The sequence below is a fragment of the Poromitra crassiceps genome (assembly GCF_964638095.1).
Source record: "Poromitra crassiceps genome assembly, chromosome: 2".
In the NCBI taxonomy this organism is placed as follows: Eukaryota; Metazoa; Chordata; class Actinopteri; order Beryciformes; family Melamphaidae; genus Poromitra; species Poromitra crassiceps.
Window position 1 is genome coordinate 17743300 of NC_139624.1, and position 19983 is coordinate 17763282.

General features: G+C 42.0%; 1 protein-coding gene across 1 annotated transcript in view; it reads left to right on the forward strand.

Moving 5' to 3' along the window:
• The first annotated feature begins 7468 nt into the window (after positions 1-7468).
• Positions 7469-19983, forward strand: part of il17ra1a (interleukin 17 receptor A1a) — a 22783-nt gene continuing 10268 nt past the window's right edge. The window contains exons 1-5 of the mRNA XM_083656644.1: positions 7469-7721; positions 8685-8709; positions 11135-11281; positions 11648-11772; positions 17109-17235. Of these exons, the coding sequence (XP_083512770.1) occupies positions 7611-7721; positions 8685-8709; positions 11135-11281; positions 11648-11772; positions 17109-17235 (535 nt within the window). The 5' untranslated portion in view covers positions 7469-7610. The remainder of the gene's footprint in view (positions 7722-8684; positions 8710-11134; positions 11282-11647; positions 11773-17108; positions 17236-19983) is intronic.

Genomic DNA, 19983 nt, shown 5'->3' on the forward strand with positions numbered 1-19983 from the left:
GGATCAAGTCAAAAATCTTGGAGTTATTATTGATTCCGATCTCAACTTTAACTCCCACATTAAGTCAATTAGAAAATCTGCTTTTTATCATCTTAAAAATATAGCAAGAATTAGGGGATACATGTCCAGACAGGATCTAGAAAAACTAATTCACGCCTTCATTTATAGTAGGTTAGACTAACTGCAATAGCCTTTTTTCTGGTCTCTCCAAAAAAGAACTTAGGCAACTTCAACTCATTCAGAATGCTGCTGCTAGAGTACTAACGAAGACTAAGAAAGCTGATCATATCACTCCAGTTCTTAAGTCCTTACATTGGTTGCCAGTGTGTCAGAGAATAGATTTTAAAATACTGTTATTAGTCTATAAATCACTCAATGGCCTAGGCCCAAAATACATAGCTGAATTGCTCCCACGCTACGAACCATCTAGAACTCTTAGGTCAACAGGGTCCAGCTTATTAACTGTCCCTAGGATCAAATCAAATCACGGGAAGGCTGCATTTACCCACTATGCTTCTGCTAGCTGGAACAAATTGCCTGAAGACCTCAGATCTGCCCCAACCTTACTTACTTTTAAAAATAGACTAAAGACTTTTATGTTTACCGTCGCCTTTAACTGCTGACAGCTACTATGCAAACCCAATGAGTCCTCTATAAGTTTTAGCTCTTTCTGCAACTGCTGCGCCTGCTGCCTATTGCACTTTTTTATACTCTTTTTTTTTAAAGTTTTGTTGTGATGCTTTTAAATGTCCATTTTATTTCTTCTTTTGGTTTATTTTCCTGTAATACACTTTTTATACTCTTTTTTTTAAGTTTTGTTGTGATGCTTTTAAATGTCCGTTTTACTCTCTTCTTTTATTTTATTTTCCTGTCAACCATTTTATGTGAAGCACTTTGAATTGCCTCTGTGTATGAAATGTGCTATACAAATAAACTTGACTTGACTTGACTTGACTTGACTTGACTTGACTTGACTAAATATAGCCAAATCGCTTGGTTTGACCAAGTAAAACTATTTGTATGAGCATTTTACAAAATGTCTATGGTAAAATAAATGACGGATGAAATCCCTTGGTTCATATGCCTAACCCGGAAGTGGGCGTGACTTTGGCTCTCTATATAATCTTCACAAATGAGGACTGCTTTTACGATTTTTGACGCATTTTCTTAAAGTCCCATTTGGGTGGTTAAAAAAAAGTCTGGAGATGGGCTGTAACTTCAGGGCTTGTGTCATTGTATTTCTCTGGTGAAGTTCAGCTGGCTCTGGTGAAAGAAGTGGTGCCCGTAATTCCTGTTAGTGATATAAAGCGTCAAAGCCAAACAGTATGTTAGCTCTCTTGGCCATAGCTCAACAGACGTTGGCATAGAATTGCATTTTTGTCGAATCTAGTCAGTGTACTGTATATGTGGAATGAGAAGAGCAAGGAGATACACAGGTCTTTGGTTGTGGCTAAACCTTAGCGCTAAAGTGCACTGCTGGCACGGGTTCGAGACAGGCTAACCAAGGAGTGACAAATTGCACTTAACTTTCCAGCCGATCCATTTACTTTAATATGGCATCGCTATGGAGACGATGAAACTAAGGGAGTCAGAACTTTGTCATGTTGTTTTATTACAGTAGGTTGCTTTATTACAGTAGGTGAGTTTACTTAAGCCTTAAGTTTAGTGGAAGTCGTTACTGTCTGTGAATATGAAAATACATGACATCTTGTGCTCCACTGATCATTTGTCTTCATTAGTGAGCTTACGATGTGTATAGGCTGGGTAATGTGCTTCATTCCTCCTAATGTATTATTGTGATGAGTGATGTAAACTAAAGAGCTGTGCTGGTGAATGTACTGTGCTGTGTGGGAACGGTGCCACTGGTGGTTGTTCAGAGTTCCCAGCTGCTCGGCATCTTAATTGCATCCCTCGTGATTGAAGCACAGAGTGCCCAACAGTAAACTGCTAAATAACCACAAGTGCATTAGAATGCCTTTAACTAATAGACCCACAAGCCAGCTTTACCTATACTAGACATGTCCTTGTCTAAAGCCTACATTTAACTAATAGACCCACAAGCCAGCTTTACCTAGACATGTCCTTGTCTAAAACCAGCTTTACCTAGACATGTCCTTGTCTAAAGCCAGCTTTACCTAGACATGTCCTTGTCTAAACCCAGCTTTACCTAGACATGTCCTTGTCTAAAGCCTACCTTTGACTAATAGACCCACAAGCCAGCTTTACCTAGACATGTCCTTGTCTAAAACCAGCTTTACCTAGACATGTCCTTGTCTAAAACCAGCTTTACCTAGACATGTCCTTGTCTAAAACCAGCTTTACCTAGACATGTCCTTGTCTAAACCCAGCTTTACCTAGACATGTCCTTGTCTAAACCCAGCTTTACCTAGACATGTCCTTGTCTAAAGCCTACGTTTGACTAATAGACCCACAAGCCAGCTTTACCTAGACATGTCCTTGTCTAAAGCCTACCTTTGACTAATAGACCCACAAGCCAGCTTTACCTATGTCCTTGTCTAAAGCCAGCTTTACCTAGACATGTCCTTGTCTAAAGCCAGCTTTACCTAGACATGTCCTTGTCTAAAGCCAGCTTTACCTAGACATGTCCTTGTCTAAAGCCAGCTTTGAAGTCAGGAAATCGCTTCACCAATTCCACCCCATTAATTAGGCATGCTGATATGATAATAACGCCCTGGTTCTCCCTCTGAAGTTCCAGTGCTAAACTGGTTCCATTCGTCTCAAAGGCTTGTGTCTGATTTGTGCAGATGAAAAGAGCGTAAAGAGCCACCAACGCATGTCAGCTCGCTCTAGCATTGAACAGCAAATGGCTCAAATTATCTCTGATTGCAGGAAGAGAAATCATCAACTTCTTTTCCCATTTTCCAAAGCTTCGACTTTTCCTGGAGAGCCTAAGCCCAACCAATCCAACATCATCTGTGTGTGTGTGTGTGTGTGTGTGTGTGTGCGTGTGCGTGCGTGCGTGCGTGCATGCGTGTGCGTGTGCGTGTGCGTGTGTGTGTGTGCGTGCGTGCATGCGTGTGCGTGTGCGTGTGTGTGTGCGTGTGTGTGTGTGCGTGTGCGTGCATGCATGCCTGTGTGCGTGTGCGTGTGTGTGTGTGCGTGTGCGTGTGCGTGTGTGTGTGTGTGTGTGTGCGTGCGTGTGATTGTGTGGGTGCACACTTTATAATTTCCCCAAGTCTGAGCTGAGCCTTCTGTTTCCTCTCCTTGCATGACCTCTCAGAAAGGATGTCATGACTGACAAACTGAATATGCCACTTGAGGCCGCTTAGTGGAGGTTTATGGAGAGCATGTTTGACCCATTATTGCTGTAATTTTCTTTTGGTTTCTTTGATGCAAATGTATATTAGGTTTTATGGATTTGTTGAATACTGATTGGCCAATGAACACATTCTGAGGTCTGTCATTTCTAAATAGAAATAGTTTTGCATCTAATAATGTCACTCTGTATTGAAGGTCAATTTTGCTGATTTGTAATCTGTTTTTTGTCATTTGTAATTTATCCAATTATTAATATATTATATGTTGTTTTTATTTTATTAATTTCTGGATTGCTGGTTAGAGGCTGAACACCAATCTGTTATAAGTGCCAATAGTTACTGCAACAGATGTTCCGCTGTGTAGCCATGAATAACTAGCCATTTCTAGACTACAGTTCGTGCTACAGTGTAGCCACTGATGCATGTAGCCAATGTAGCTAACGACAGGCGTTTCTATGGTTACAATTCTGTTAAGGTGCGTTCACACCGACCTATTAAAGTTTTTCGCTGGCGTCGAGTTTACATACAAAGTCAATGCAAACGAGCGATTGAGCATATATTCGCCTGGGAGAAAAATCGCTGGGCGTCCGAGCGGCAGAGACAGAGCGATAGGGAGAAAATACGCTCGTCGCCCGAGATGAAATATCCCAACTCGAGCGAAAATACGCTGGCATCAGTCGCTCGCCGTTCAACGCTGATTGGCTGCCGTGTGAGAGCGAGTCAAGGATCACACTGGCTTGGAACAAACCGCTGGTTTATTGTGTGGCAACAAACCGCATTGACAGGCTGACAGCTGACATGAAGTGAAGTCTGTCCTACCGGTATGGAGCTCGCATTAGGGGCACGCTGATAGGCTTTAGCTTGTAAACAATGACGGTGGCTCGTAGTGGACAAACAGCATGACATTGCGTAACGTTATATCCCCCACATGTCCGTCATTTCGTGTGCCTGTTGATGAGCGATTTAAACAGAGCGACAGAGCGATTCCAAAGGGTTGAATCAAGCGACAGAGTGAAAAATAAATATCTCGGTGTGAACACAGCTTTACAGTTTAGCATGGATGCTACCTATAGACGTTAACATTAACTGCCAGAGATCTCCGCAGAACACCGCTGCACAATCAGAAACAATGTAACAACTAGCCCGGTGGCTGTCCACTTTACCTCTGCAAAACATTCTGTATCCACTCTCAAATACATTGGGATTGAGGCTCTTAAACTGCCACGCAGAGGGGGTGACATTAACAACTTGCTACTCCAAAGATAATTATTCTGGATATATACATTGGGCACTATGGCCCCAAAAGGCCTAAATGAGGAATGAGGAATGAGGACCTTTTCTATAGAAGGTGATGTAATCCTATTATACTCCAATCTGTTACTAGGATGTCCCTATTGTGATGCTCTTTCTCTCTACTGTTCTCTCTCCCCTCTAGTGGTGATCTCTTATACATACGTAAGTGGTACTTCTGTATTTTTTTTTAAACTTTCTACTATTTATTTTAAGTAATAGACTAATAGACTAGGTCCCCATTTCTGCAAATGCAGTATGTTGTGGTTAATGAAGTCGCCTCCAGGGATGTATTTGCATTCATATTTGTATTGGTTTTGGGCCTCTTCCAAACTCTACTTAACTACTTACTATAAAACAGAGCCCACAAACTACTCCCTTTTGGGTGGCATGTATAATAATTATTTTTGTCCTATTTGTCTACACTGTATATATATACTGTTAGAATTTATACATTTGTGTCTAGAATAACCTATGTCTCTTATGTGTGTACATCTTTATTTTAACTTTTCTAATTACTAATTGCTGAACACCTGGTGATGTCATGTATATTGATATGGGTATTTAAGACGGCGTCTCTCTGCCACTTCAGAAAGCGTCTTGAGGAAGGGCCAGTGTGGCCCGAAATGTCACGCTGTTTGCAAAATAAAAAAAACCTAACGGGAGCTCCTTTTGGTGTGCGGATTGTTCTTTTTTCACTGTGAGTACCCTTTGATCCAGCACCCAGGCCCAGTGTGGCCTAGCTTTGGATGTGCGTGTCCCTGCCTATTTTTTGCACTGTTAATCAGTGGGACTTTACCTTACTTACTTTACTTTATTTCATACTTTTCAATGTTCCTTGCGCTTGCAGGCTTTAAAAACTGATGTTTGTAGCTGTTTTACTTGAGATTGTACACTGTGTAATTTGTATATTTGCATTTTATTCCTTGTCATTTTGTTTTGTGTTGTATTGTTGTAACTTCTGTTTGCTGCTTTCTTGGTTAAATAAGGATAAAAAATAAAAAATAAATCCTGGTATCATATGAAACTATAAGAATGAAGGCATCATCTCCAAAATGCAGCAACTTCACACCCAAATGATCTAGATGGCTAAATAGCACAACAGGTAAGAGAAAAAAATATGTTTTTGATTTTGGCGTGAACTGTCCCTTTATTAAGCTATCTGCATCAAGCCATGCTTTTTTGACGTGTCAGCAGCACAGCCATCCATGACTGTTACTGAGGCTTCACATGTGGCTGTCATATCTGCTTTGTTTCCCACCACCATCAGAGCTTATCACTGTCTGTCTCTGCAGGCTGTGGGGGTCCAGGCCAGGTGTTTGCATGTGAAGCTAACAGGCCCAGGTGCAGCTAGCACCATGGGAGATGATGGGATAAGGGACTGCCTTGTGTTTGATGTAGTGATGGGTGATTATTATGAATAGGTTTAAGCACAGAGCAGGCTGTTCACTTCAGGCACAGTGCCAGACAAGAAAGGTCAAGATTGAGCATTCTTATCTGGGGATCTGTGGGAATGAATACGGTAGAGAATCAGATCACCTGGGCTGCAGGTACCTGTCAGTGACTCTAAGCAGTGGTTCTCAAAGTGGGGTCCGGGGACCCCCAGGGGTCCTTGAGGGGGGTTCCAGGAGGTCCCCAGCAAAAATGAGAATAATTAATTTTCACTATTCCATCCATAAGTAACACAATGACAGAATATGACTGTTTTGGTCATGGGTTTCATACACTTTCTGTAGCCTAATAAAACATCTAAGCAAAACTATTGTCAGATGGGCTAGCCCTGGGATAAAATCTTATCAAATGGGTGTCCGTGTTCTAATTTGTGTCAGTTTACGGGTCCTTGACATAAGAACTTTGAGAACCACTCCTCTATGCACTGATTTAGGCTACTATAGTCAACAAGATTCAACTAATGCATGGTCTTCTTTTGCCATCTGGTGGTGCATTTGCCAAAATGCATCTGACAGTAATCATACCCATATGGTAAGACTTCACAATAAGGGTCACTAAATGAATGGTTAGTTAAGCATTAATAAGCATTAGTTAAGCAGGAGGTAAGCGTTAGTTAGTATGTTTATTATAACCCTAACCATTAACTAACCCTAACCATTAGCCTAACTAACCACAAACTATCAAAATGTAATGCATCAATCAATACCGAGTTAACATGCACACTATTAGTAAATTATTAGACACATTAGTTAACTGTTAATTAGGAGTTAGTCAATGCTTATTAAGCATTGACTAACCCTTAATTAATGTAGGCTACCCTTATTGTAAAGTGTTGCCATTATAGCAATGTAGAAATAACACTGACAACAGTGTGAGCAAATTAGCCTTAGCTTTAGCCTACTACCTATGTGCCCACTAATTATACGTTGTTTTGACTTGGGCATATGTCTGCCACCATGCAAAAAGCAATCAAGTGGAATAACCTGCACTTCCGTTTGTCACTTGTTCCGCATTTTCTGAAGATCAAATGCGTCTGTGTTTTTGGCCAAGTGCCAGCCACCCACACGACAAGGAAAACAATAATCATGCTGCATTCAGGTAATATGGGAATATGGGAAGGACGCCAGATACAAAGTTTGTATCAGAAGAAAAACAACTACCGGTAATCACTTCAGCTTTCAGATGGTAAAATATCTAAATACGTATACCCATCTGTTTTCAAGTGTTGGGAATGCATTTCAGATCAAATTAACAAAAAACGGGGTTTGTTTGGTTTATTCATTGAAACAAAGTCAACTGATTTTTTTTTACTGTGGTGCCTTTGACTACTTCAAAAAAGTGTGAATAATGCTCTGTATTCCCATGCGACCTGAACGCAGCATCAGGTTGCTTACCGTAAACGGGTACATTTTGCATGAAGAGCAGGAAGTTTGACAGACAGACAGACAGACAGACAGACAGACAGGTTCAGTTAGCAGACTTTATGTTGAGCTTCTAACTCACCTGAACACGGTTTGAAATGGGCGAGAAGGCGGAGAGTTACTTAAAGAGTTAGAGAGAGTTAGTAGGCTGGACTGTGAGAGGATTGCCATGATGACCACCTGGCTTCATCTAGCGGGGTTCTTCTTACTGTTTGTGTCTCTGTCAGACGCTGTGGGCATTTCAACATGGCCTCGTCCTCCCACCAACTGCTCTCAACAGGTAAGAAGCACGACAAGAAGAAATAGATTTTATGCTTGACTTATTCACTCATTAGTCACCAGTGTTGGGCAAGTTACTTTCAAGATGTAATATACTACATATTACTAGTTACTTTCATTTGAAAGTAATACGTTACTTTACAATGTTACTGTCTGTGTAGAGTAACTCGTTACTTATTACACTACTTTTGCATTACTTTAACCAAAAATAACAGCAGTAGCCGAATGACATCGCCACCCCAGAACCATCCTGAAAAATAATTTCAACCGTCTTGAAATCAGTGTAAACCGTCCAAAATTCTAAATGTTGTCCTTTTCCCTTGTTATTGTCATCTATAGTGGTTATTTGCATAAAAACACACAATTTGATTAGGAAATGATTGTATCTTTATTTAAATAGGTGCTTTGATTAAAAACAAATGTAACTCAATTTGAAACTTGTTACTCGACAAAGTTACTGGTATAATATTACTGAAATCCTATTGGTATTAAGTAATATTCCTGAGTTACTGCTGAAAGTAATATATTACATGTAATATGTTACTTTTGTAAGGAGTTACCCCCAACACTGTTAGTCACGTTGTGGGTGAATAACAGGCCTATTTGTGTAAAATAGTCACAATTCAAAAGAGACAAATCAATTGTATATCAATTACAACTGCTATATAACAGCTATAACTGCTCCAATCTTCCCAGCTACTTACAGTAGGCTAATGCATATAGCTACTTACTGCTAACTAAATCTGCAGTCTATGGGAGGGGGAGAGCCACATTGCTCTCTCTTCTCAGTTCTCTAATATTGACTAATTTATTCTATATTCATTTTTAGGTACGGCAATCTTTTGTTTGTAAAGCACTTTGTGGAAAGGTGCTATACAAAATTGTGCTAAAATGTATAGGTCTACTATTACTAATATGTTCTCATGAATAGTTTTTCACTCCAATCTTTTTTTTCTTTCCATAGGGTCTGAGGTGTATGGTCAAGATAAGTGAGTGCACACTTCAGAAAAAGAAAAGGATTTCCTTTTCTTTCAGAAAAATCAGAAAAAGAAAAGGATTTTCTTTTTCTATACGCGTATTTTTTCCAGCACCTGTTGAAATAATCTCGGATGTGCGTGCACTCTACTCTTCTGCACACTTCATTCTGCCTTAATTATTATTTTGAATAATTTCTGTTTCCATATAGGCCTACTCCTCTCATATTGAGGGCATAAGGTATTGATGAAAGCAGGTATCTGTTTATTTAAAAAATAAAATGAACTAACACCATATAAAACCATCTTTATAGGGGAATGATAACTGTAACACAAACGGGTGAGATCTGCCGCTGGATCTGGGGCAGTCTGGAATAGCAGGCAGCCAGTAACAGATCCAGGATCTGGATCTGGGGCAGTCTGGATCTGGGGCAGTCTGGAATACCAGGCAGTCAGTAACAGATCCAGGTCACTCCATCACATCAGAGTTAACATCAAGTTACAGGTTGAAAAAACCCTCAGCTCAGAACTCGGCAGAATCTGCACCTGGCTTGCTGATAACAAACTATCATTACACCTGGGTAAAACAGAGTCCATTCTCTTCGGATCAAATAACAAACTCAGCAAGACCGACGGCTTCTCAGTTACAGTGGGTGACAATATTGTCACAAGGAAAGATGAAATTACATACCTGGGTTCAGGGGTGGACTGGGATCATAATTCAGGCCGGGCATTAGATACCAAGCAGGCCAGGCTGATATGGGGCGACGCGCGTGCCGGCGTCCGAAGGGCGGCGGTGAAAAATTTGGGTCATTTGAAGCTCAATTTGGGCCGTTTGAAGCTCAATTTGGGCCGTTTGAAGCCCAATTTGGGCCGTTTGATAAAGTTAAGTTTGTTAAATAAAGTTTTCATTCATTCATTCATTCAGAGGGACCTCCAATAGGCCTGTTAATCAAAGTCTGTAGACCAGGGCTGGGCAATTATTATTAAGGACCTGCCTGGTGATGCTGGCATCTAAGGGCCTGCCTGGTGATACTGACATCTAAGGACCTGCCTGGTGATGCTGACATCTAAGGGCCTGCCTGGTGATACTGACATCTAAGGACCTGCCTGGTGATACTGACATCTAAGGGCCTGCCTGGTGATGCTGACATCTAAGGGCCTGCCTGGTGATGCTGACATCTAAGGGCCTGCCTGGTGATGCTGACATCTAAGGGCCTGCCTGGTGATGCTGACATCTAAGGGCCTGCCTGGTGATACTGACATCTAAGGGCCTGCCTGGTGATACTGACATCTAAGGGCCTGCCTGGTGATGCTGACATCTAAGGACCTGCCTGGTGATACTGACATCTAAGGACCTGCCTGGTGATGCTGACATCTAAGGACCTGCCTGGTGATGCTGACATCTAAGGGCCTGCCTGGTGATGCTGACATCTAAGGGCCTGCCTGGTGATGCTGACATCTAAGGGCCTGCCTGGTGATACTGACATCTAAGGGCCTGCCTGGTGATACTGACATCTAAGGACCTGCCTGGTGATACTGACATCTAAGGACCTGCCTGGTGATACTGACATCTAAGGACCTGCCTGGTGATGCTGACATCTAAGGGCCTGCCTGGTGATGCTGACATCTAAGGGCCTGCCTGGTGATGCTGACATCTAAGGGCCTGCCTGGTGATGCTGACATCTAAGGGCCTGCCTGGTGATACTGACATCTAAGGGCCTGCCTGGTGATACTGACATCTAAGGACCTGCCTGGTGATGCTGACATCTAAGGGCCTGCCTGGTGATGCTGACATCTAAGGGCCTGCCTGGTGATGCTGACATCTAAGGGCCTGCCTGGTGATGCTGACATCTAAGGGCCTGCCTGGTGATGCTGACATCTAAGGGCCTGCCTGGTGATGCTGACATCTAAGGGCCTGCCTGGTGATGCTGACATCTAAGGGCCTGCCTGGTGATGCTGACATCTAAGGACCTGCCTGGTGATGCTGACATCTAAGGACCTGCCTGGTGATGCTGGCATTGAGTTTTCTGAGTGCGTGGCTGATCCATCCCCATGTTCTTCTTCTAGAAAACATACTGTGCACTTATTCTTCAGTATTTATTCAATTGAAAATCACTCCAGACAGCCAATTGAGGTCATCTCATTCCATTCTTTTTAGCATAAGAAAAATGGTGTGGTTTGTCTTCTTAGACCTCCCGGGCCAGGCAGAACCACCATGAGGGCCGGTTCTGGCCTCCGAGCCATATAATGCCCAGGTCTGCTGAAGACCCTCACAGTGTGTGTGTCTGTAGGTAGCTGCCTGGGCAGAGGATGGCTCACAGTGTGTGTCTGTAGGTAGCTGCTCACTGTGTGTGTGTGTGTGTGTGTGTGTGTGTGTGTGTGTGTGTGTGTGTGTGTGTGTGTGCGCATGCGTGCATGTGTTTGTGTGTGTGTGTAGCTAACTGCCTGGACAGAGGATGGCTGGTTCGTAATAGCTACACGCCCAGCGGTCCAGAGGCTCTGCAGGTGGGGGTGGAGCTGAGGCGGGATGAGAGGGGAGAGCTGCTGCCCGTGCTGCTCGCCCACTGGAACATCAAGGACGACGGTGGGTTGGCTGTCGGGGCTGCCCGATCGGCAGAATAAAATGTCGGCATAGTACGTTTCCACAATCTACGGATGTGTTGTGCAATCTCAGCGCAAATTTGAAACAAAACATCTGCCTTTTACGCTTCTCAAATGTAGCATTTTACATCTACAATCTCAGTTTGAAACAAATTGGTGCTGCCTTTCCAACGTTAATGCAAATAAAACAAAAAGAAAGAAAAGAAAATGGTCAGCGGGCCACTCGACACCCTATCGCGGGCCGCATCTGGCCCCCGGGCTGCATGTTGAGTATCACTGATGTTGACTCTTTTTGAAGCTTGATGTAATTGTCTCAAGGTGAAGTGAGTGACAGTGTTTTCCTCCTCAGGCAGCATCAGTTTCCTGAAAGCCTCTGAGCTCCAGGTTCTGGTGCCCCAGACCAACCAGAACCTGTGTGTCCGCTACACTTTCCAAGATCAGTTACCCATGCAAAATCCATCCACAGGGAAAAAGGTGGGTGGCTCACTCACAATAAGATGTATGATAAGATGTGTATATATGTGTTAGCATGGAGCTACTATTACTCAACATAGTGTATGCTAAAGTGTTAGCATGGAGCTATTATTACTCAACATAGTGTATGCTAAAGTGTTAGCATGGAGCTACTATTCCTCAGCATAGTGTATGCTAAAGTGTTAGCATGGAGCTACTATTACTCAACATAGTGTTGATATATATAATAATAAATATCAATAATAATAAGATGTGTGTATATATATATATATATATACATATACATATATATATATATATATATATATATACATATATATATATATATATATATATATATATATATATATATATATTTATATATATATATATATATATATATATACAGTATATATATATATATATATGTATACATGTTGTTGTTTTGTTGTTTCAGTGGTCTTTCTCAGCAGACATGTTGTTTTGTTGTTTCAGTGGTCTTTCTCAGCAGACATGTTGTTGTTTTGTTGTTTCAGAGGTCTTTCTCAGCAGACATGTTGTTTTGTTGTTTCAGTGGTCTTTCTCAGCAGACATGTTGTTGTTTTGTTGTTTCAGTGGTCTTTCTCAGCAGACATGTTGTTGTTTTGTTGTTTCAGAGGTCTTTCTCAGCAGACATGTTGTTGTTTTGTTGTTTCAGTGGTCTTTCTCAGCAGACATGGTGTTGTTGTTGTTTTGTTGTTGTTTCAGTGGTCTTTCTCAGCAGACATGTTGTTGTTGTTTCAGTGGTCTTTCTCAGCAGACATGATGATGTTGTTGTTTTGTTGTTGTTTCAGTGGTCTTTCTCAGCAGACATGGTGTTGTTGTTGTTTTGTTGTTTCAGTGGTCTTTCTCAGCAGAGATGATGTTGTTGTTTTGTTGTTTCAGTGGTCTTTCTCAGCAGACATGGTGTTGTTGTTGTTTTGTTGTTTCAGTGGTCTTTCTCAGCAGACATGATGATGTTGTTGTTTTGTTGTTGTTTCAGTGGTCTTTCTCAGCAGACATGGTGTTGTTGTTGTTTTGTTGTTTCAGTGGTCTTTCTCAGCAGAGATGATGTTGTTGTTTTGTTGTTTCAGTGGTCTTTCTCAGCAGACATGGTGGTGTTGTTGTTTTGTTGTTTCAGTGGTCTTTCTCAGCAGACATGGTGTTGTTGTTGTTTTGTTGTTTCAGAGGTCTTTCTCAGCAGACATGGTGTTGTTGTTGTTTTGTTGTTTCAGAGGTCTTTCTCAGCAGACATGGTGTTGTTGTTTTGTTGTTTCAGTGGTCTTTCTCAGCAGACATGGTGGTGTTGTTGTTTTGTTGTTTCAGTTGTCTTTCTCAGCAGACATGGTGTTGTTGTTGTTTTGTTGTTTCAGAGGTCTTTCTCAGCAGACATGTTGTTGTTTTGTTGTTTCAGAGGTCTTTCTCAGCAGACATGGTGTTGTTGTTTTGTTGTTTCAGTGGTCTTTCTCAGCAGACATGGTGTTGTTGTTTTGTTGTTTCAGTGGTCTTTCTCAGCAGACATGGTGGTGTTGTTGTTTTGTTGTTTCAGTGGTCTTTCTCAGCAGACATGGTGTTGTTGTTGTTTTGTTGTTTCAGAGGTCTTTCTCAGCAGACATGGTGTTGTTGTTTTGTTGTTTCAGTGGTCTTTCTCAGCAGACATGGTGGTGTTGTTGTTTTGTTGTTTCAGTTGTCTTTCTCAGCAGACATGGTGTTGTTGTTGTTTTGTTGTTTCAGAGGTCTTTCTCAGCAGACATGTTGTTGTTTTGTTGTTTCAGAGGTCTTTCTCAGCAGACATGGTGTTGTTGTTTTGTTGTTTCAGTGGTCTTTCTCAGCAGACATGGTGTTGTTGTTTTGTTGTTTCAGTGGTCTTTCTCAGCAGACATGGTGTTGTTGTTGTTTTGTTGTTTCAGTGGTCTTTCTCAGCAGACATGGTGGTGTTGTTGTTTTGTTGTTTCAGTGGTCTTTCTCAGCAGACATGGTGTTGTTGTTGTTTTGTTGTTTCAGTGGTCTTTCTCAGCAGACATGGTGGTGTTGTTGTTTTGTTGTTTCAGTGGTCTTTCTCAGCAGACATGGTGGTGTTGTTGTTTTGTTGTTTCAGTGGTCTTTCTCAGCAGAGATGGTGTTGTTGTTTTGTTGTTTCAGTGGTCTTTCTCAGCAGAGATGGTGTTGTTGTTTTGTTGTTTCAGTGGTCTTTCTCAGCAGACATGGTGTTGTTGTTGTTTTGTTGTTTCAGTGGTCTTTCTCAGCAGAGATGATGTTGTTGTTTTGTTGTTTCAGTGGTCTTTCTCAGCAGACATGGTGTTGTTGTTGTTTTGTTGTTTCAGTGGTCTTTCTCAGCAGACATGGTGTTGTTGTTTTGTTGTTTCAGTGGTCTTTCTCAGCAGACATGGTGGTGTTGTTGTTTTGTTGTTTCAGTTGTCTTTCTCAGCAGACATGGTGTTGTTGTTGTTTTGTTGTTTCAGAGGTCTTTCTCAGCAGACATGTTGTTGTTTTGTTGTTTCAGAGGTCTTTCTCAGCAGACATGGTGTTGTTGTTTTGTTGTTTCAGTGGTCTTTCTCAGCAGACATGGTGTTGTTGTTTTGTTGTTTCAGTGGTCTTTCTCAGCAGACATGGTGTTGTTGTTGTTTTGTTGTTTCAGTGGTCTTTCTCAGCAGACATGGTGGTGTTGTTGTTTTGTTGTTTCAGTGGTCTTTCTCAGCAGACATGGTGTTGTTGTTGTTTTGTTGTTTCAGTGGTCTTTCTCAGCAGACATGGTGGTGTTGTTGTTTTGTTGTTTCAGTGGTCTTTCTCAGCAGACATGGTGGTGTTGTTGTTTTGTTGTTTCAGTGGTCTTTCTCAGCAGACATGGTGGTGTTGTTGTTTTGTTGTTTCAGTGGTCTTTCTCAGCAGACATGGTGGTGTTGTTGTTTTGTTGTTTCAGTGGTCTTTCTCAGCAGACATGGTGGTGTTGTTGTTTTGTTGTTTCAGTGGTCTTTCTCAGCAGACATGGTGGTGTTGTTGTTTTGTTGTTTCAGTGGTCTTTCTCAGCAGACATGGTGGTGTTGTTGTTTTGTTGTTTCAGTTGTCTTTCTCAGCAGACATGGTGTTGTTGTTGTTTTGTTGTTTCAGAGGTCTTTCTCAGCAGACATGTTGTTGTTTTGTTGTTTCAGTGGTCTTTCTCAGCAGACATGTTGTTGTTTTGTTGTTTCAGTGGTCTTTCTCAGCAGACATGTTGTTGTTTTGTTGTTTCAGAGGTCTTTCTCAGCAGACATGGTGTTGTTGTTGTTTTGTTGTTTCAGTGGTCTTTCTCAGCAGACATGGTGTTGTTGTTTTGTTGTTTCAGTGGTCTTTCTCAGCAGACATGGTGGTGTTGTTGTTTTGTTGTTTCAGTTGTCTTTCTCAGCAGACATGGTGTTGTTGTTGTTTTGTTGTTTCAGAGGTCTTTCTCAGCAGACATGTTGTTGTTTTGTTGTTTCAGAGGTCTTTCTCAGCAGACATGGTGGTGTTGTTGTTTTGTTGTTTCAGTGGTCTTTCTCAGCAGACATGGTGGTGTTGTTGTTGTTTTGTTGTTTCAGTGGTCTTTCTCAGCAGAGATGATGTTGTTGTTTTGTTGTTTCAGTGGTCTTTCTCAGCAGAGATGATGTTGTTGTTTTGTTGTTTCAGTGGTCTTTCTCAGCAGACATGGTGTTGTTTTGTTGTTTCAGTGGTCTTTCTCAGCAGACATGGTGGTGTTGTTGTTTTGTTGTTTCAGTGGTCTTTCTCAGCAGAGATGATGTTGTTGTTTTGTTGTTTCAGTGGTCTTTCTCAGCAGACATGGTGTTGTTTTGTTGTTTCAGTGGTCTTTCTCAGCAGACATGTTGTTGTTTTGTTGTTTCAGTGGTCTTTCTCAGCAGACATGGTGTTGTTGTTGTTTTGTTGTTTCAGTGGTCTTTCTCAGCAGACATGTTGTTGTTTTGTTGTTTCAGTGGTCTTTCTCAGCAGACATGGTGTTGTTGTTTTGTTGTTTCAGTGGTCTTTCTCAGCAGACATGGTGGTGTTGTTGTTTTGTTGTTTCAGTGGTCTTTCTCAGCAGAGATGATGTTGTTGTTTTGTTGTTTCAGAGGTCTTTCTCAGCAGACATGGTGTTGTTTTGTTGTTTCAGTGGTCTTTCTCAGCAGAGATGATGTTGTTGTTTTGTTGTTTCAGTGGTCTTTCTCAGCAGACATGGTGTTGTTTTGTTGTTTCAGTGGTCTTTCTCAGCAGACATGTTGTTGTTTTGTTGTTTCAGTGGTCTTTCTCAGCAGACATGGTGTTGTTGTTGTTTTGTTGTTTCAGTGGTCTTTCTCAGCAGACATGTTGTTGTTTTGTTGTTTCAGTGGTCTTTCTCAGCAGACATGTTGTTGTTTTGTTGTTTCAGTGGTCTTTCTCAGCAGACATGGTGTTGTTGTTTTGTTGTTTCAGTGGTCTTTCTCAGCAGACATGGTGGTGTTGTTGTTTTGTTGTTTCAGTGGTCTTTCTCAGCAGACATGATGATGTTGTTGTTTTGTTGTTTCAGAGGTCTTTCTCAGCAGACATGGTGGTGTTGTTGTTTTGTTGTGTTATGGAAATTTGATTAATTATGCATGGCTAAGAGACTATGGTAACGGATGTTTGGATCCAGACAGGAGTTTCAGTACTATGTTTCATGTATCGTAACGTCAGACTGCTGAGACACCTCTGTTATAAAACAGGTTGTGCACTAGTCTGGGTTTTGGTTTCGTGTCCTAAGAAGACTTCATGAAATGAACCACTTCTCTTATATTCTTCTTGTTGTTGTGCAAAAACGCACGTACACCTGTTTCGCCACGAGGACAGTTGAACGGTTTAGAGCTACACCCTGTGACGAGGGAAGATTTGCTATCTGCATAGCAACACATGGGGACTTCCCTTTTTGTGAGACCCAGCCTCTGACTGTATAAAGGTTTAATCTTGTGCGGTGAGACCTCAGTTCTATCACTGACCCTGTATTGACTCAGTGAAATTGCTCATCTGCAGATTTAATAAATACTTCATTAACTTTCAAGAGTGCTCTTGCTGTGTGACATCTCTTCCATCTGGCTCTTGCTCGTTCATCGAGGTATATTACTTTTTTCCATAGCAGTTGTTTCAGAGGTCTTTCTCAGCAGACATGGTGGTGTTGTTGCTTTGTTGTTTCAGAGGTCTTTCTCAGCAGACATGGTGTTGTTGTTTTGTTGTTTCAGAGGTCTTTCTCAGCAGACATGGTGGTGTTGTTGTTTTGTTGTTTCAGTGGTCTTTCTCAGCAGACATGGTGTTGTTGTTGTTTTGTTGTTTCAGTGGTCTTTCTCAGCAGACATGGTGTTGTTGTTGTTTTGTTGTTTCAGTGGTCTTTCTCAGCAGACATGGTGGTGGTTGTACCCGGACATGCATATCGCGTGTCTGTCTTCAACCTCCCCAAACCAGAAATAGACCACACCAGCTACAACATCAACAAAGTCGTCACTGTTCCTGGTGAGTCCAGTCCAAACATTTAAAAACATCAAAATTGAATCCAGGTCTATAGGTCTAAATGTTTCACCGTGTTTTGCAAAGTCTCATTTTGATGCAACCATAAAGCTAGATAATGGTATCGACAGAATGTTTACATTCTGTGATATTTAGAGGCAAAGTTGAAAAGTAAGGCAAATGAAATAATGCAAATGCCATGAATAGTGTAGTTCCACCAAAATATGTGAGTTAAATATCCACTGTTAGATTGAAACAGGACAGGGTCAATGCAATGTCACAAACACGGTATGGTGGACTGCATTTAATTTCCGTGTCCTGCGTGTGTGTGGGTATGTGTGTGTGTGTGTGTGTGTGTGTGTGTGTGTGTGTGTGTGTATCTATATCTATCTATATCTATATCTATATCTCTCTCTATATCTCTCTCTATATATATATATATGGGTAGTGGGTGGAGAAAGGCTGCAGGGAGGGCTGCGGCTCCCTCCAATTAGGGCATACATGGATGACATGACGACTATGACGTCAACCGCTCCATGTACTAGCAGATTGTTGGATAAGTTAAATAGTAATCTGCAGTGGGCTAGAATGAAAGTGAAGCCAAGTAAGTCCAGGAGTATTTCAATCATTAAAGGGAGGGTAGTAGGTAAGAAGTTTGTTATAAATGATGAGGTGGTGCCTACAGTGTTAGAGAAACCAGTCAAGAGTTTGGGAAGATGGTATGATGCAAGTCTCAGTGATAAGGGACAGTTTGAGGAGGTGAGGCAGGAAATGATTCAAGGTATTTCAAGTATAGACAAGTCAGGGCTCCCAGGAAAGTTAAAGTTGTGGTGTTTGCAGTTTGGATTGTTGCCTCGGTTGATGTGGCCACTGACAGTGTATGAGGTTCCCCTTTCAAAGGTAGAAAAGCTAGAAAGGATGATTAACTCATTCATTAGAAAATGGCTCGGAGTCCCACGCTGCCTAAGCAGTGTAGCCTTATATGGGAAAGGCATATTGGAATTGCCATTATCTAGCCTGACAGAGGAGTTCAAGTGTGCTAAGGTTAGACTGGAAATGACTCTGACTCAGTCAAAGGATCCAGTGGTTAGGAGTGTAGCGCCCACAGTTAAAACAGGGAGGAAGTGGAACCCAAAGGAGGCAGTACAGCAAGCACAGTCAGCTCTTAGACACAGGGATATCATAGGTCAGGTGCAGCATGGGCGTGGAGGCTTAGGGTTGAGCATAGGGAAACCTGTGTGGAACAAGGCATCAGTAATAGAAAAGAGGAAGATGGTAGTTGAAGAAGTACATAGGCAAGAGGAGGCAGTAAGATGTACTAAGGCAGTGTCGCAGGCAAAGCAAGGACAGTGGGTGAACTGGGAGAGTGTAGAGAAGAGAAAGTTGAAGTGGAGAGAGTTGTGGAGCATGGAGGCCAGCAGAATTTGATTTATTCTAGGGGCTACTTATGATGTGCTGCCATCTCCCCAGAACTTAAATCAGTGGTTGGGCGAGGATGGTGCCTGCCCGTTGTGTTCTAGTGTATGTACACTGAGGCATATACTGTCAGGGTGTAAGGTCAGTCTCTCCCAGGGGCGATATACCTGGCGTCACAACCAGGTGTTGAAATGTTTGGCAGCTGCAGTTGAGGAAAAGCGGCTAGAAGTAAATTCTCTAGTTGCTAGCAAAGAGACTAGACAGATCAAATTTGTACGTGAGGGAGAAAAGATTAGACCAATTAAGGTCAGGCACAAGTTAGGGCAGCTAAGTGTAGGTGGAGCCTGGGAAATGAGGGTTGACTTGAATGAACAGCTAGTCATCCCAGCATATATAGTTAGCACCCGGCTACGTCCGGACTTGTTACTGTGGTCTGAGGTAGAGAAGAGAGTTTATTTTATTGAACTCACAGTCCCGTGGGAAGATCGAGTTGAGGAGGCTTATGAGCGCAAGAAAGCTAGGTATGCTGAAATGGCAGCAGAGGCAGAGCAGCGAGGTTGGAGGGCTCGAGTGCGGCCTGTAGAGGTGGGCTGCCGTGGTTTTGTGGCAAAGTCCGTTATTGCCTTACTAACTGAGTTGGGCATTCGGGGACGGAGCCTGAAACTTGCGGTTAGCAACATGTCTCAGGCAGCAGAACGAGCAAGTAATGGCTGTGGATAAGGAGGAAACATGCTAGCTGGGGAGCTCGCTAAGGTCAGATTGATTGTTTGTTGTTGGTTATGATTAACGGTCCACATCAACAGGGCTGAATCATTGACAGTGGTGGTGTAGTTAGGGATTGTTTGTTGTTGGTCATGATTGACGGTCCGCATCAACAGGGCTGAATCATTGACAGTGGTGGTGTAGTCAGGAATGTCATACCGAACCGACCTGGATAGCTAGGCTTAGATAGTGAGGTAATATGCAGTTGTGCGGTGGTAGCATGGAGGGGGGTGTTTCCAGGACGCTGGATTACACCGTTAAGCCTTCTTGAGGTGTCGTGGGCCTAACTTAACGAAACGTCGGTGAAGGAAGGTGCCCACTTGAAAACCCCAATGACATGCTTCATACTGCTGTTGGCTAGGGTAGGTAACTGGTGATTTGTGTCTTGTTTATTAGTTTGTTAGCCTGTTAGCTTGTTTTATTCTGGATTGGGCTTCTAAATGTGTTTTTCCTCTGATTTTGGCACAAGGGATAGTAACATCTTGTCCTGTGTATTAATTAATATATATATATATATATATATATATATATATATATGAATGAATAAATAAAGTTTATTTCGCGCCACATCACAAA